The sequence below is a fragment of the Podarcis tiliguerta genome (assembly GCF_965153285.1).
Source record: "Podarcis tiliguerta genome assembly, chromosome: 4".
Lineage (NCBI taxonomy): Eukaryota > Metazoa > Chordata > Lepidosauria > Squamata > Lacertidae > Podarcis > Podarcis tiliguerta.
Window position 1 is genome coordinate 20345347 of NC_139537.1, and position 18104 is coordinate 20363450.

Consider the following 18104-nt stretch of genomic DNA (forward strand, 5'->3'; position numbering starts at 1 on the left):
TAGGTGAGAGTTGGTGACCGGTCCAAAGTCACCCAGAGAGCTTGATGGCCCAGTGGGGATTCGAACCCTGCCCTTCTAGGCCCTAGTCCAACACTCTAACCACTACACCACACTAGTCCTACACACTAGTGGACCTTGGCTGAGTAGAAGAGTGTGAAGGGGCAGACAAATGAGCTGCCTCTCCCACTTCCTTGAATGCCCCTTTAGCCTATCTCTCTCTCACACACACACACACACACACAGAGAGAGAGAGAGAGAGAGAGAGAGAGAGAGCAGGATTGGAGTAGGTCTGGGTTTAAATAAATCTACCTGTCATGATCACATCATTAATAAACTCTACCCAGAACAACAGGGACGCGGGTGGCGCTGTGGGTTAAAGCCTCAGTGCCTAGGGCTTGCCGATCGAAAGGCGGGGTGCGCTCCCGCTGTTCAGTCCCAGCGCCTGCCAACCTAGCAGTTCGAAAGCACCCCTGGGTGCAAGTAGATAAATAGGGACCCCTTACTAGCGGGAAGGTAAACGGCGTTTCCGTGTGCGGCTCTGGCTCGCCAGAGCAGCGATGTCACGCTGGCCACGTGACCCAGAAGTGTCTTCGGACAGCGCTGGCCCCCGGCCTCTTGAGTGAGATGGGCGCACAACCCTAGAGTCTGTCAAGACTGGCCTGTACGGGCAGGGGTACCTTTACCTTTACCTTTACCCAGAACAACAATAAGCAAAACTAAAATCAACTACAACTTAACCATTACCTAATCCTACACTGATGCACCTAAACTCCACCAAGCCTCTAGCGAAAGCTTACTGCATTATCCCAGCTGCCCTAACCACATGATAGGGGACGGGTTCCTTTTCAATTCCCCTCTTACTCACAACTAAAACAAGTTGTGACAAGTTGTGGGACAAACAATTGCAGAAACAGTTTTCCATTGTTCAGGAGGTGTCTCACAAAGGTCACTCAGAGGTACTAGACACATGGAACAGCAATTCTTCCACCTTTTTCACACTAGTGCATCATCACAGCTTGACGAAGGCCTTGTTAGCACTGCTGCTTCTCACACTCCAGGGGGTGGGGTGGAGGGAATCATTTCTGCCCCCAAGACAGGCACTCAGGCGTGTTTCGGGCATGAGCCACAGTTTCTTGACCCAAGGTTTCTTCCATCCCATCCCTTCTGGGCTAATCACCTTGAGCTCGACAATACCCTCCTCCAGCTCAGCAAGATGTAGCACAAGATCAAAGACTTAAGGGTGCAGTCCTATGTTTGTTTATCCCATGGTGCTTCAGCCATCCCGCACCAAAACAGCCTTTCTCAACCTTCTCTGGAAATGGAGTGAGAGGCTGAGGCTTGTTTTGGAGATGCTTAGCCAAATTATCATGGCCACTCACCTTCAAAGCAGCCTCCCCTAACTGTCCTCTCTCTCTCTTGGAGCTGGTGAGCAAGGTGGGAATATTCCCCATCATTACACTGAGCTGGCTGAACCGGAGTGCAATGGTCAGGACAATCCCTGCCCTGAAGCCAGCTCTATTCTGGAGATGAAAGCTGGAACCACCTTTGTCATCCTCACTGAGGAACAATAAAGCACTTGCTGAAATACAGCCTCCTTCAAATCTACATTAGTTATCCTGTTCTTCTGAGCAGATCAGTATACACCTGTGTGCTGACCAACAGGTACAGATGCTCATCGCTTGAAATTTGCGTACGCTGAACTGCATTTGCCATTTTAATAACCATCCCTGAGTTTAGAAATGTCCTTGTGGAGAGAGAGCTCTGCACTGTCCTTTTTTGGCTGTTCCCACCCTAAATAATTTTGTGTCATCATCACACTTGGGCGCCTCACTGTTCCCAACTCACTCCAGATCTTTTATCAGCAAGCCACAGCACCGGTATCACAATTACAAGCTTTCACTTCTTCTCCCTGCCTGCATGCAATGCTTCTTTTGTTGAGTCAGTCCACACATTCAGTTGCCGGTTCATAAACTCTATTGCAATCAAGTATAGAGAAAGCAAGTGTTGCATATGTGCATGTGAACCAGGCTCAGAATCCAGACTGAGCTGCATTCAGATACCCTTAGAATAATTCACAAGGTCATAAATCATATGTATCTAATCCTCCTTGATTGAAAATTCTGTCAGAGCTGAAAACAAATGGGTACGTGAACCTTGGTTTCGTCAAAGCATTCTTTGCAGCAGCACTGGTGAAGGAATGCCACCTAGTGGTGCTGCAGGCTATTTTGTTATGCTGCTCTTTTTATATTTGTACACGGGGCATGCTTGAGATATTCAGCACAGTTTCCTGCATAAGAAACAGAGGTGTTGTGATTCTGAAGCTGTGCAAAAAGGCTTTCTGACCCCTTTGAAGGCAGCTATAGAGATGAAGAAACTGGAGGGAAGCGATGTAGCAAATTTTGAAATGTAGGTGTTTCTACAACTGCTGCAGAGACAACAGTGGTACCACCATGGAAACGAATTTTGCACACTTGTTTGTTGTTGCAGGGCTCTGAATGTATTTTGAAGCACATCATACCTTATAATCAAATCTTATTATCATTCTAAAAGAGAATGAAAATGATCTTTAAAAAAAAAATATGAGAATAAACATTTTTCTCTGCATCTGTTGCTTTATACAGTCTAGTGCCTCATTTTCACCATAGTATGAATGCTAAATCTGGAAAGCTATTTGAATACCTGAGTATAAACTCATAGATCTATTGACTGATGACTGTATGGCTTCTTGATATACACTGGCTGGGTTTGGACATCATGCTAAACCGTGGTTTGTTTAGCTTAGAACACACCCCAGCCAACTAGCTATGGTTCATTTGGGACCAACAAAAAAAAGTATCTGTGAGTTTCAGTAAAACCTTATTACTTATTGAAGGAATGCCACAGCAGTAAGGACTTTGGTTCAGGAGGATTGGGGAGGAGAGAGTTAACAAAGAGGAGCTTTAGGATTGTGCTTTGCACCGGAGCATTCAAGTTCCTCCACCCGCAGCCCATTTTCGGTGGCAAAATAGCTGGTGACCTCTTCCTTAGCTGCAATCATTTGCAATCACTTGTCTGCAACTGGGATCCTGGCTTCTTCAACAACCCATGGGGAAAGCAAATTATGGCTTAGTGTTAAATCTTAATGTGACTACTGTGATCTAAATCCTAGTCTCATGTGATAACAAGTGATCCACATTCCAATCCTGCATCAAGATGCATTCACCCGGTTCAGTGGGACTCAAGTGAGCATTGCGCTATGGATATAAATGTCCCCCTGGAATTCATGTATCACCTCTCAGCTTCCAGCCAGGATCCCGTGTTAAATGAGATGTGTGCATATCTAGTATTGATTTCCAAGAAACTAATATTGCACTATTTGTACATTTTTCACCCCTGAGTTTTATCTTTATAATTTCTTTATAATATCTTTATCTTTATCTTTATAATTGGGCTTCTTGAACTGTGAATGGCACCTGTTACTTCAACGCCATTGATAGTCTTCACCCACCAAGAAAGATTGTTGCATAATCCATCATGCTTAAAATCAATACAAGTTTTTGTCATTGACTTTAATGGAGTTAGAAGTCAGATTTCTATGGCAGGTGTCTCAAAACAGTGGCAAGGTTTGTGTTTAGTAAGAAGTCTTGAAAGTGTACTTTAATTGTTTGCAGGGGAAAAAATACTTGTTTATTACATTTACATATCTCCTTTTCCCGATCATAATTTTTGAGATGTCTCAGATATCTTGTGCTAGCATCTAGCTTTCTTTCACATCAGACACTGGCTTGTCAGTGGAGGTTCGCATTCCTTCTATAGGGCATAGAAAACAACCTAAGTTGTGCCTGACGGATCAGTTTAATGGCCCATCTAGTCCAGAATCCTGTTCTCACAGTGGCCAACCAGATGCCCATGGGAAGCCCACAAGCAGAAACTGAGCCTTCTCCCCACTTGTGATTCCCAGCACTGGTTTTAAGAAGCCTCTTGCTTCCAGCAGTGGAGGAAAAGCATAGCCTTTGTGGCTGGTAGGAATGAATTTTCAGCCAACAACAACAATTTACTATTTGTACCCCACCCATCTGGCTGGGTTTCCCCAGCCACTCTGGGCGGCTTCCAACAAAGATTAAAAATACATTAAAATGTCACACATTAAAAACTTCCCTAAACAGGGCTGCCTTCAGATGTCTTCTAAAAGTCAGGTAGATGTCTTTGACATTTGATGGGAAGGTGTTCCACAGGGCGGGCGCCACTACTGAGAAGGCCCTCTGCCTGGTTCCCTATAACTTTTCTTCTCACAATGAGAGCCACCAGAAGGCCCTCGGCACTGGACCTCAGTGTCTGGGCAGAACGATGGAGGTGGAGACGCTCCTTCAGGTATACTGGGCCGAGGCCGTTTAGGGCTTTAAAGGTCAGCACCAAAACTTTGAATTGTGCTCAGAAACGTCATGGAAGCCAATGTAGGTCTTTCAAGACCAGTGTTATGTGGTCTCGGCGGCCGTCCCCAGTCACCAGTCTAGCTGCCGCATTCTGGATTAGTTGTAGTTTCTGGGTCACCTTCAAAGGTAGCCCCACGTAGAGCGCATTGCAGTTGTCCAAGCCGGAGATAATAAGTTTTCTTTGCTCACTTTTTCCTTCCTGTATTTCTGGTATGATTGCAGTTTGCCCTGCTGCTTTGTAGAGCACTGAATAGTTTGGATACAAAGGGCTGACCTATTAAAGGTATAGAATATTCTGCTATAGTGCAGGAGTATAATATAAACGACTTCTTTCCTTTGCACAGTAAACTCTTATGTACTATGGTAATACTTTCTCTGTTTGACAGTTCCGTATCACTTTTCTTACAAAGAAAGCTACATGAACTTTTGTGAATTAAATGGTAAAGATTTGCTTGACTGATGAGTGTGTGTGTGTGTAATGAAAAAATATGTGTGTTTATTTTGAATAACATCAACATCATTTCCTTGCACCCCATTTTCTCCTCCAAAGGCAATAGCCATAAATATACTGAGCTCATCAATAAATTGTCTTATTTGGGCTCTTACAAACAGGAACTCGGGCCATGTTATGCAAGAACGATGAATGCCAGTGGGATATATTGCAACTAACTTAACCATATGGTTATACACGTGACATAGAATGGGATATTGGAAATGGATGTTTTGCCAGCAAACCTGCCTGAAGAACAGGGGTTTTTTTGGAGGGTCCAGAATGTTTCCCAATGTACACACCTTTGCTCATCTTCCTTGCTGCCTTTCACAGCTTGTTGAGCTACAAGTGCTTCAGGAACACCCCTTTCTGTGACTGCATATTATTCTTGCTGGCTGCCTAAAAACAAACCCATGAGGAATCCAGTGACCAGCAGGATGAAATCACGATGCCACATAAGGAATCAGATGTGGTTACATGACAATGTCACTTGCAGCAAACAAAACCCTCACATTGTCCTCATTCTGAACGGAGTTGAAGGTCCACCTGTCATGTTGCCACAGGATGCAACCAGGCTATTTGTGCCTGCCGTGCTGTGTTGAAGTGGCTTTTTGTGGAACGCCCTCCCATCAGATGTCAAAGAGATAAACTATCTGACATTTAGAAGACATCTGAAGGCAGCCCTCTTTAGGGAAGTTTTTAATGTGTGACATTTTAATGCATTTTTAATCTCTGTTGGAAGCCACCCAGAGTGGCTGGGGAAACCCAGCCAGATGGGTGGGGTACAAATAATATATTATTATTATTATTATTATTATTATTATTATTATTATTGCTCATTGGCCCCTTTGCCCCAGGATAGGCTGGTACATTCCCTTTTCTCCAGGTAAAACCTTTGGTGCCCCCCCCCCCCGAAAGATCAGTAAAAGATTGGGGATGTTTTGGAGGGAGACAAAGAAACCTTCCCCTGAAACTAACACTCACAACTCAGCACTACTTAGGACAACTCATTCAAATGCTGATTCCAGTGTGAAATATGCTGCTGTCTGTGTTCTTGGTTTTAAAAAAATGTTTTTCAGCAGCCCACCTGGCAGTGTCCATCTGCGTACCACCTGTCAGGGAAGTAGGTGTCTGACCTCTTGGTGTAATGTGATGTTTTAGCAGTTTTGCTGCATTTTGTCGTGCAAACTTTTGCCACACTTAAGAAGGTGCCTTTTCAGCTGTTCTGCCTTACCAAAATTCTTCTCCTCTGCCCCTGAATTTCCCAATTCCCTTGCAGAGAATCACTTCTATCCTGATCTGTTTCAAAAGCTTGCATGCTTATATGAACCAAATGGGACCTAACTGGGCGTAGGTCTGTTCCCATAGAAATGACCATCTGATTTTTGAAAATAGACTTACCGTAACTTCTTTGCTAATCAGCTCCACTGATAACGTGATAGCAGCTATAAATTAATTAACTCCCACTCTTCCGCCCCAATATAGCTACACACAAAATTATCAATAATTACTTAGTGGACCTTTCATTTTGTCTCCATTTACGCATAATGAAAACAACCCACAGATTCTGAATTGAAAGTATAAGTGGAAATGAATGTTAAGAGATCCATCTGCTTTGCACAAATATTTGATGCTCTATTGTAGAGAGGCGAAAAACCCTGTTAATCTAAAAAGCTTTCCTATTAAAACTCAGATTTGACTGGTAACTTCTTTATGTAATGTTGTATGCATGTGCCTAATGGAAAAACACACAAAGAACATCCCTCCTAGCTGTATTTTCCTAGAAGAATGACTGTTTGTAACAAAAGAAGTTACAGACAATAATTGAGATAATGGGCCCGAGGATCGATTAATGCAATGTCTTCCCAAAAATGTCCTGAAAAAATACTGGAATGGCAAGTCCTTCCAACTATGTTGGCTACAGATCAACATCAGTACTCCAATCCATTGCTGCCTGCAATGTATAGCCAATGGCCCCAAGACAAAGAACATGATCAGTTTGGTGGGGGAGCAAAGAATCATAGAGTATGGTTGGGCAAAAGATAGCTAAGTGGTCCATGGTCCATGCAAAGGTATGGGGAACCTTTTTCAGACCAAAGGAATTCCTTTCTGGGCCGCCTTCCAGGTCTACATGCTAGGCAAAACACAAAGGGTGCAAGGCAAGACTGGTAGGGGATGTGGCTTGGCCAGAAGGGCTGTGGTTAGGGACAGGGTATAGCCTGGGAAGATTAACAAGGGCCTGATAGAGAGGCATGATACAGGGGTGGATACGGTTTCCTTATTACAGTGGTACCTCAGGTTAAGTACTTAATTCGTTCCGGAGGTCAGTTCTTAACCTGAAACTGTTCTTAATCTGAAGCACCACTTTAGCTAATAGGGCCTCTTGCTGCCGCTGCACCCCTGGAGCACGATTTCTGTTCTCATCCTGAAGCAAAGTTCTTAACCTGAGGTACTATTTCTGGGTTAGCGGAGTCTGTAACCTGAAGCGTATGTAACCTGAAGCGTATGTAACCCGAGGTACCACTGTACTGGCTTATGCCATAATAAACATTTTAGGGTGGAATTAACCTAATGAACCCCACCTATGGAAGCCTTGCACAAGGACTTCTGCTTGCACAGCAAGGCTTCCCCCTACCTCTCCCCACGCCCCCTGCACCTCCTAAAAATTAACTCGGGATGGGGCTCAGGAGAACTGCACAAACAGCACAAGGGGGAAGGAGATCCTTCTGTCTTGCAGGCTGTAGTGCTTCTGCAAAAAAGGATGTTCATCATAGCACGGTGTTGAATCACTCCCTCTAACTTGTTGCTAAATTCTTTGTAGTCCAACAGCGTTTTTTGTTTTGTTTTGTTTTGTTTTTTGCCAGTCATGATGCAGTAGATGAATCAACCTTAATGTTCTTAAGCAAAAATGTAGGATTGCTGAACACAACTTAGTTATGCCTTGACCCTGATTGAGCAGATTGAACTACAAATGAGGAAGTTCCCAGTTTGAATCCTGTCTTTGCCGTGACCTTACTGGGCAGCTTTCAGCAAGCAACTCTCTCTCTTTCTACATCCTTCCTCCACCCCCCTGATCCACACATACACACTGCAACGTGGGGGAAATAATCCTTACCCAACCTTTATAGAATATTGCAAGAATTAATGCATGTGAAGCACTTTTGATACTAGTGTATGATCATTTGCATGTAAAGCGGCAAATACTTACCATATTTTTTGCCCTATAGGACGCACTCCCCCCCCCAAAAAAAAATGAAGGGGAAATGTGTGTGCGTCCTATGGGGCGAATGCAGGCTTTTGCTGAAGCCTGGAGAGCGAGAAGGGTCGGTGTGCACAACCCCTCTCGCTCTCCAGGCTTCGCGCAGATCTCCGCAAGCCAAGAGAGCCCGCGCTGGGCTCCCATGGCTTGCGGAGAGTTGCCTGCATGCCGAAGGCTGGGCGCGCTGAGCTCAGCATGCCCAGACTTCACGCAGTTCTCTGCAAGGCGCGGGAGCCTGGTGCTGGGCTCCCGCGGCTTGCGGAGAGTTGCCTGCATGCCGAAGGCTGCGCGCGCTGAGCTCAGCGCGCCCAGACTTCACGCAGCTCTCCGCAAGGCACGGGAGCCCGGCGCTGGGCTCCCACGGCTTGCGGAGAGTTGCCTGTTCTGGGGGCTGGGGTCGGTGGAAGCCCGGGCCTGGGGGAAAATAATTCCCCCCCCCCCTTTATTTCTCCCCAAAAAAACTAGGTGCGCCTTATGGGACGGTGCGTCCTATAGGGCGAAAAATACGGTACAATGCTTGGGCAAGTGCAGAGGCAGAGCTCAGCAATATGTCTATGTCCAAAAATAAAAGAGAGCGAAGAAGGCAAAATCTTTGCCTCTTGCTTTTCTAGTAACTGGCTTTAAAGAAAACAAGTGTGTGCTTTTTCTGATTGACTGACAATCCTATGTTGCTTAGAAAAGCTCATATCACAAAATACTTGTTAGCCTTTATGGTGCCAAAATATTGCTGTTTGTTCTAGCCTTTGACTGGAACAATAAACTTACATTATAACTTGGCCTAAAGAACTCTTAACGAGAAGGATTATTATATTTGATGCTTAAAACAATTGCAGGCTTAGCAGTGGTTCCAACAGCGGTGACTTAAAGGCCTCATAGTTTAGGTTCACATTAAAAAAAACACAAAAAAACCCTTCGTTAAAATAGGAAGAGAAAGCCGTAATGAAATGTGCATGCACATATCCAAATATAATAGTCAACGAGCATATCTAGGCTAAAATAGTGATAGCTGAGATTTCAGTTACATAAATGAGAATTTTGTAAAAAGCCATCTGCCTAAACCCATGGGGAAAAGATCAATCAGGAACCGTGTACAAAAGCATTCTTCCTCAGAGCATCTCCCAACAGGGCATCACCCCACCTGAGAGGAGCTTTGGAGATGTGCATCAGCCCACTGATAGCCAGTGCAACCCACACTTTTACAGGAAACTTGCTGAAATGATACTTGTTAATGCTTTTTCATATGTCTTTTGTATCTCCCCTTTCCCATATAACTAGGTGCTTTCTTTGTAGATGTAACACTCCAGCCTGCCGCTACATTTGGTGGGGTGGCAGGGAGAGTTACGGTCTTCCAGTTATGAATGCCCTGCCAGTTGTATCCTGGCTAGGGCTTCTGCTTTTTATCTTGGAATGAAAACTATCAACAGGCACCTCAATGCCAGCTGCCTCCTTCAATCAACCCATAAAACCTGTTGTATTGCAAAGTCTTTCTGCAAAGGCTAACTTCAGCGCTACCGCATTGGTACTGAATGTTCGCCTGCACTCAGTGAATCATCTTTTTTTTTTCTCCCTCAAAGGCTTTTAAAATACTTTGTGAAAGATTTATCCTTGCTTCAGGTGCTGCATAGAAATCTCATCTTTTTCCATGTTTATATTGTTGCTGTTCCTGCCGCAATATTGCCACTCTAGTCTCAACCTTCTACTTGTGAAAAACCCCTGTGCCCCTTACAAATTTATAGCACAGTGAGGCACTGTTCTTTTTATCTAGGCAGTGGATATGTCACACAGTCATACAGGGGAAGCCTCAGCAACATTGTCATTTGTTATGGGAGGCAGTATGTTTCAACAGGTGTTTAACTGTCTCTACAAAATGGCAGACTGATGAGCTCTCTGGGGGTAGGTGGAATGCCTGGAATCCCCCTTCTAATGCCTGGATTCAGCACAGATTCAATTGCTGGAATAGGCAGGCCAGCCTGGTAATTGCCTGGGAGATGAGTCATTAAGAAAGACAAAGGGAAGGTAATGACCCATTTAGAAAAACCATTAAGAAGGCAAAGTCAGTGCCAGATGGCAGTTTGGTGAAGCCCATCCTCTAGCTCTGAGGTAGTCTGGAAAACAAAGAAGAATTTTGGAAGGACAGTCTTTAGAATTGGCTAGGAGATGACAAAGAGAAAAGAGGTTGCAGTCTGTAAAAGTCAGCAAGCTGCTGAGAGTGTCAGAGCCATGGCTGAAGTCAGTTTAAATCCAAGGTTGCAGATACAGGAGAAGCAAGACCCTCTTGATGTGATAATGCTGTGAGCCCCTACATCATAGGCTCATGTTGTATATATGTGTAAATAAACCATATATCCTAAAGACACCATCGTCTCGCTGTGCCTTATTTCCAAAAGGAAACTGGAATCCTGAGCTCCTGAAACTCACTGGGACCTCACACCACTCACAGATTGCGGGTGGCATCTAACAATACTTAAAGGAAAGAGTTGTTTTGAGGGCTCCATATTAATTTATTCCTGTGTTTAAGGAATGCATACCTTGCCTTTTGACTTGTAAGACTCTCAAGGCAGTTTACAAAAACAGTTTTAAAAACCAGTAAGCTAGACAAAACAGCAGAAAAAAACAGAGCAACAGAAAAAAATTAACCATAGTTAAAGCAGAAGTTAAGATGTAATAAAATAGAAAGGTGAAAAATGCTATTTAAAAAAATGACCAAAAGTGTCTGCTGGGCAGATGGCAACTCAATGGATGATCCAGATTTGAATTCACATGCCCATGTTTATATGGCTTTGATATGATGGTTTCATCTCATTGATTGGGTGGAATGAGGGAAGTTGATGGCTTGTACAATAAATTCTCTGGCATATCTTCATTTACAAGGAACTCTGACTTTCTCTATAGATCTGTCTGGTCTGATTTTGAGGAACTTTGACTGATCTTGCTTTAGGACAAACCTGGACATTTGCTGCTATGCTCCTTTGATAGCTTTTTCAACCTACACTTCTGTAACTAGTTGCAAACTGATGCTGCCAAGGTAGCCTTCGCAAGGCTAGTGAAACAGAGAGTGAAAAATGCAGAAACGTGGCAGAAATTTAATTCACATTTGGGATTACTTGAGCTCTTTTCAAACATCTAGGCACTGAAATTGTTAGGTACCTTTGTAATGTTGATGAAGATGTAAAACAATCTCAACATTATACTACCCAAATTATATGTCATAAGCGATACCCACTGTTTGAAGTAATGCCGTATCCATTGTTCTCTTTCTTTCCTTCTTCCTACAGATTGTGAGTGTTGGAAAGCATGTTAAAAACTATCATTACATCCTTGCAAACCTGGTAAGAACATTTTTTAATGAATTAACTTCATGCTTGTCTGGCAAAATCCTTCATGGCCTTATTAAATTGAGATTGTGCAGTCAAAAAGAGTGAGATAGGATTGGCTCATTGGATATCAGAGAATCTCACAGATAGCTTTGCTCCTGGGTTAAAGCAACTGAGGGAGAGTTGATACATCAAGGCTCCCTCCACTGACTTGGTTGAAACCGTATGACTACTCACCTACTGGAATTATCCCCATTAGCGCGCACACACACATGGTTGCATCAAAGGTGACTAGCTCATTGTAACAATTACATAACATTATATATTAATTGGTATCTGAATTTGCTTCTTTTCCCTTTCTCTTTGCACTCCCTTTTCTGTTCAAGTTTATCTCTATTTAGGTTGTATGCTATTGTTTTAAATTGTAAATCACCTTGAGTGTATTGGAAGAAAGATGGGGTGCAAATGTAGCAAATACGTACATAAATGAATGTACTCTGGCACAATCCTATTGTTCTTAGTTATAATGATTACAGAAATCAGCCCAAAGACAAGACGTAACAAAAAACAGCATTCCAACCATAACAAGATGGCATAACAGCAAACCACATTTCTTCATTCTGCACATGCATACAAAAATACCATATTCTGCTGCCAAGACTTCCAAGTACTCCAGTTGCAGAAAAATATTTACTAGGAAAATGCAATTGTTTCCACAGTTATTTATTTCAGCCTGGTGGGGTTACTCTTAAGCGCAGGCACCAGTAAGTCTTTTGAGCTGAATATCTTGCTGTTGACTTTGAACTGGAAGTTACAGGGCAATCCTGGTTAAAACTTAGTTGGAACATGTTTGACTCATCATCTGGAATGGGGAAGAGATCTGTAGTACTGTATTGTGCAGCCACAGTAGCTGGTACTGAAGGACTTAGTTTATGTTGCAATAGATTTCATTCTTAAGTACTTGTATTTTGTTTAAAGTATACAGTGGTACCTCGGGTTAAGTACTTAATTCGTTCCGGAGGTCCGTACTTAACCTGAAACTGTTCTTAACCTGAAGCACCACTTTAGCTAATGGGGCCTCCTGCTGCTGCTGCGCCGTCAGAGCACGATTTCTGTTCTTGTCCTGAAGCAAAGTTCTTAACCTGAAGCACTATTTCTGGGTTAGCGGAGTCTGTAACCTGAATGAAGCGTATGTAACCTGAAGCGTATGTAACCCTAGGTACCACTGTATTGTAATAGCAAGCACTGGGATTTAGCTGGCAGATCATGTGAAAAGCATCTAGGCCTAGGTGGTTTAGCTGACAAATGACTAAATATGATCCAGTTACTATAAAGGCTAACACAACTTTCATCAAGAGAAATATAATGTCCAGATCACAAGAAGTAATGGTGCTAGTATATTCTGCTTTGTTCAGGCTTTATTTGAAGCACTTTTGGATACTGCAATTCAAGAAGGATATTGACAAGCCAGAACTGACCAGAGTAGGGCAACAAAGATGGTGAAGGGCCTGGGGTGCGCGTCCTATGTGGAAAGGCCCAAGGAGCAGAGAGGAGAGAGAATTAAGTGTTTATATGATAGGTAAAGGTACCCCTGCCCATACGGGCCAGTCTTGACAGACTCTAGGGTTGTGCGCTCATCTCACTCTAGAGGCCGGGAGCCAGCGCTGTCCGCAGACACTTCCGGGTCACGTGGCCAGCATGACAAGCTGCATCTGGCAAGCCAGCGCAGCACACGGAATGCCATTTACCTTCCCGTCAGTAAGCGGTCCCTATTTATCTACTTGCACCCGGGGGTGCTTTCAAACTGCTAGGTTGGCAGGCGCTGGGACTGAGCGACCCCGCCGCGGGGATTCGAACCACCGACCATGCGATCAACAAGTCCTAGGCGCTGAGGTTTTACCCACAGCGCCATCCACATCCCGTTTATATGATAGCCACCTTCAAATATTTGAAAGGCTGTCACATGGAGCAAACTGATGGACCTGAAGCTGTAGTTCCAAACAACAAGAAAAAATGATTAATAATAAGCATATGAAAGAACTTAATGACACCATGAACCATTCAGCCGTGGAACAAACTGATTCAGAAGGTGATGGAGTCTTCTTCATTGGATGTTTTAAGTGAAAGCTGGATGGCCACATATCAGGGATGCTATAGTAGTAAGTTTCCTGCATTTGCAGGGATTGGACGTTGACGTTTGGGGTCACAACCAATTCTATGATTCTAATTTAAGTCCTTGTTCATGTGAAAAATATACATATATAACATGATTTACTTTGTGGTTGTTTATGTACGGTCACTTAAAGTGTGTGGAGAATTTTCAATTTGTGTTGCGTTAATTGGTTTTTTGCAGGGATTCAAGGATATTTCTTTGGACAGATTTATGCATGGAGGAGCCAATGTCACAGGGTTTCAGCTGGTGGATTTTAACACGCCTATGGTTGCTAAACTCATGCAACGGTGGAAGAAACTGGACCAGAGAGAATACCCAGGGTCAGAGACTCCTCCTAAGGTACTTGTCTGCAACATATATAAAATGACTGCTCAAATAGGTAAACCTAAACGATGCATACTTGCCATACCTTAAAAATATATATATCATTGCAGCTATTGTCAAGGCTATCCGTCTCCTGGCATGGTGTTAAAATAATTTGGGTCGATCTTTGCAGGGTTCAATGTGTTCAGTTCAGGGATATCCAACGTGGTGCCCTCTAGTTATTGTTGACTTGCCATTCCTATCATCCATGTCCATCAGTCATGCTGGCTGGGGCTGATGGGAGTTGTAGTCCTGCAGCAGCATCTGGAAGGCACCAAACTGACTCCCTTTGGTTTAGTTTCTGTTCAAGCAGTAAATTAAAAACCTTTTGCTCTATTAAAAAGGTGCCCCGGTTATTATTAGCAACAGCAGCAACTATTGCTATTTAAAATGAAGTTATTTAAGAATAAGAGTTGCTTTTGGGCACAAACTCTGGTCCACAAAACCATTCTACTCAGCTTCAGCCTCCATTGGAGAGAGAGAAAAGTTGTTCATAGATATATTCTTAATGTTGAACCAGTTTCCTTACCAAACAAAACTGTTAAGACTGATGCCCAATCTCTACATTTTCTTAGTATACCTCTGCTCTAACCTACGATGGAGTGCTTGTGATGGCTGAGACGTTCCGTAACCTTCGAAGGCAGAAAATTGACATTTCTAGGAGGGGGAACGCAGGGGATTGTCTTGCAAACCCGGCTGCACCGTGGAGCCAAGGGATTGACATGGAGAGAACGTTGAAACAGGTGTGGTTCTTGCAAAGACTTAAACCCAGTTGCTTTTTTTGAAGTCATTGTATGGATATTGGAAAACATCATAAACCTCTAAAGCGACTAGCAGTTGATGCATTATTGTGATTGTTCCCTTTTTGTTTATTTCAGGTACAGCAGCTCTAAGCTACTGTAACTGGCTCAGGGTTTTAAATATTTGGGCAGAACTGAAAGCCTGCTTATATTTCCTTTTCCAATGCTTTTGCTGAAACATTATGAACCAATGATTCAAACCCCCGCATTTCACATCACACTCATAAAACAAAACATTTTTTTAAAAAAATTGTCTTAAGAGCTGTTTGAACTTTTGCGGTACTGTCACCTCAAAAGGTGTTTTGGTTTGTTAGCTCAGTGTAACTCACCTCACAGAGTGCTTGTTGTAGGGTTGGAAGGGCAAGGAGATTGTTAGCCGCTTTGAGACTCCTTAAGGGAGTGAAAGGCAGGATATCAAGTCCAAACTCCTCCTCCTCCTCCTCCTCCTCCTCTTCAAATCTCTATCAAGATAAATTAGCCTCTCTTTTCATGGAGGTGCAGTTGCAGTAGAGCAGAGGAAATAAACCCTTTGCATCCCGGGGGATACATTTCCTCACAGGTAACATTTCTGGGACCACACACCTGTGGCAGGTATAGGCAGATGCTGTTCTTACCCTTTGTGCAAGAGGCAACATTCCAGGCTTCTACACATACAAAACACAATGGTGCATCCAGGCATACAAGAAGTATTATTGCAGATCAAAGACACACACCACAAAGGCAAAAGCACTCGGTGGTGTGGAGCATGGCTGGTGAGCGAAGTGGTCTGGGGAGATTCCTGAGGACCAGATAGCCAGGAGGACCACATTTGTTCCCCGGGCCTAAGGGTCCCCTCCTCTGGATTAGAGGAAGGACCAAGAGAGCAAGGGAGCCTACAGTGAATTTTTAAACCATTTGCAAATGCAAATGAGCATACTATAGAGACACTGAAAAGAAGTCGCTGCAGGCAGCTCTCTGCCTATGCACACATGGTAAGAATTTATTGCAATTTGGGTAACAATGAAAATGCAGGACAAAGGAAGATTACCACTTGAAAGGTATACATTTACACTTTCGGAAAGCTACTAACTACACCAGGCTTCTTCCAAATGTTCCACAGAAAGGGCAATATTTATTTAAAGTGAGGGGAAGCAAGGGGTTTTTAAGAATTCCTAAGTGATGTGATGGATGCAGTGCTTAAGCACAAGATGGCAGGCAGAAACATGAACCTTATTTCAAGTTCTTCCCTATTGCAGTGCTGGAGAAGCTTTCTCATCCCAAGAGCCACATTCCCACCTGGGAAATCTCCAAGGGGCCACATGTCAATGGTGCCCATTCCTGGACCAGGAAAGCCTGGCCAATGTGGCCCATGAACTGGCAGCTTCTACACTGGATTCTGTATGTGACGTTTCCTTTGAGGTTGACCCAGAAGCTGCAGCTGGTGCGCAATGTTGCAGTGAGGTTACACAACGGAGTGTCCTATCGCACACATAAAGGCACTGCAAAACATCCATGCTTTTTACCAACTTGATTTATTTCCTGTCTCAAGGTTCGAATACAAGGACTCACGGGAAATGTTCAGTTTGACCACTATGGCCGCCGAGTCAACTATTCAATGGACGTGTTTGAGCTGAAGAGCAATGGCCCTCGAAAGGTATGTGCCAGTCCAGTCTTCCAAGCTGTTCTCCGCTCTTTAGTTCATTCATGATTTTCAGCCTGTGGCATGGTAACCAAGCCCATTGATTGGTTGTATCCAGCCTAGTCATGCTCAGAATAGGCCCCAGCTGGACTTATTCATTTCAATAAAGCATGACTAAGTCTGAATCCATCTTCTGATTGCTGTGGGGGTCTTCTGTTTTCATGTTGTTTTTTGCAACCATTGTTTTTTCACAAGCATGATAACTTAGAGGTGCAAAGAAACAGAAAGGAAGGTAGAAAGCTTAAAGAGTCCAAGGTCAGACAACCACTTTGCAGTGATATGCTTGCTGCAGGCCCAAAATATAATCACCTGAAAAAGTGTGTTAGGGTATTTCAAGGAACTAGTTCCCTCCTCCTCCTCCCCCCAAATCAGGCACAGTTTTGGGGGAAAGAACCTTGCAATAGCAGTAAGACGAGTTTCTTTTCTGCTTCCATTTGTAATTCAGTCTGTCAGGTTGGATTTCTGAGGGAAGAAGCATGCTATTAGCACCTGCCTGTGCTCAAGGGATAATATGTTTATGAGTCGAATCCACATTATTGTTCAGTTCTATGCAATGCTGCTTTTTCTTATATCAACACTAAGGGTAGCTGCATACAACTCAGCAACACTTCCCAGCAGGTCTTGCTCCTAAGAAGTCTTGCTCCCAACAGGTCTTGCTCCTCTTCCTCATTGCTCTAAATCTCCATCCCTGGGTGTTGCCCAAGCAGTCTGAGACAGCTCCTGCTCACTTCTGGTCACTGTTCTCTTGCCCTCATTATCATGAGTGTTCTTGGGGACCAGCGGGGAGGGAGCTAATCACAGTAGGAGAGCAGTGTAGGAAGGGGGGTGGGGAGAGCCGTCTGCCCCAGGTTCCATCATGGAGGGGCGTGACCAATTATCAAGGAACAATTACTGCCCTACTAGGGCGGTTCATAAAAAACTTCTTTTTTGAAAATGCCTGCTCCAAAGGTCTGGTCTTACTACACTAGGGATTATATAGCTATATATGAAATTTCATGCATATCAATTAATATCTTGACCCTCCTCCACAAAAATAGCTGTTTCCTTGGCCGTTTTCCTGTGTCGTGAAGGCTGAAATTTCAATTCAGTGGAGCACCTACTGTTCCCAACCCTAACCCTGCGGAAAGCCATCTAATTAGACTTTAATTTGATTTTGACATGTTTTTAGGAGGTAATTTAATTATTGTTTGATTTTTTTTTTAGCCAATGTTATGTATCTGATGTTAGCCGCCCTGAGTCCGTCTTTGGCTGGGGAGGGTGGGATAGAAATAAAAGTTTTATTATTATTATTATTATTATTATTATTATTATTACTTATTATTATTCCTTTGTAAGAAACTATGAAATACAGTCATACCTTGGGTTGAATGCGCTGCGGGTTGAGCATGTTCGAGTTGCGCTCCATGGCAACCCAGAAGTAATGGAGAGCGTTACTTCTGGGTTTCGCCGCTTGCACATGCACATGCACAGATGCTCAAAATGACGTCATGCGCATGTGCAGAAGTGGCAAAAAGCGACGCGTGTGTGTGCAGATGTGCCATCACTAGTTACGTTGCTTCTAGATGCAAACAGGGCTCTGGAACAGATCCCGTTCGTATCTAGAGGTACCACTGTA

At 43.6% G+C, this 18104-nt stretch overlaps 1 protein-coding gene across 6 annotated transcripts in view; it reads left to right on the forward strand.

The window, feature by feature from the left end:
- The window catches only part of GRIA4 (glutamate ionotropic receptor AMPA type subunit 4), a 217865-nt gene that overhangs the window by 146351 nt on the left and 53410 nt on the right, over positions 1-18104 (forward strand). For all 6 annotated transcript variants that reach the window (XR_014510180.1, XM_083436276.1, XM_083436277.1 and 3 more), the window contains exons 5-8: positions 11437-11490; positions 13829-13987; positions 14587-14754; positions 16340-16444. Coding sequence is in view for 5 of the 6 variants with exons in the window: in XM_083436276.1 (XP_083292402.1) it covers positions 11437-11490; positions 13829-13987; positions 14587-14754; positions 16340-16444 (486 nt within the window). In the remaining variant the exon portion in view is untranslated. The remainder of the gene's footprint in view (positions 1-11436; positions 11491-13828; positions 13988-14586; positions 14755-16339; positions 16445-18104) is intronic.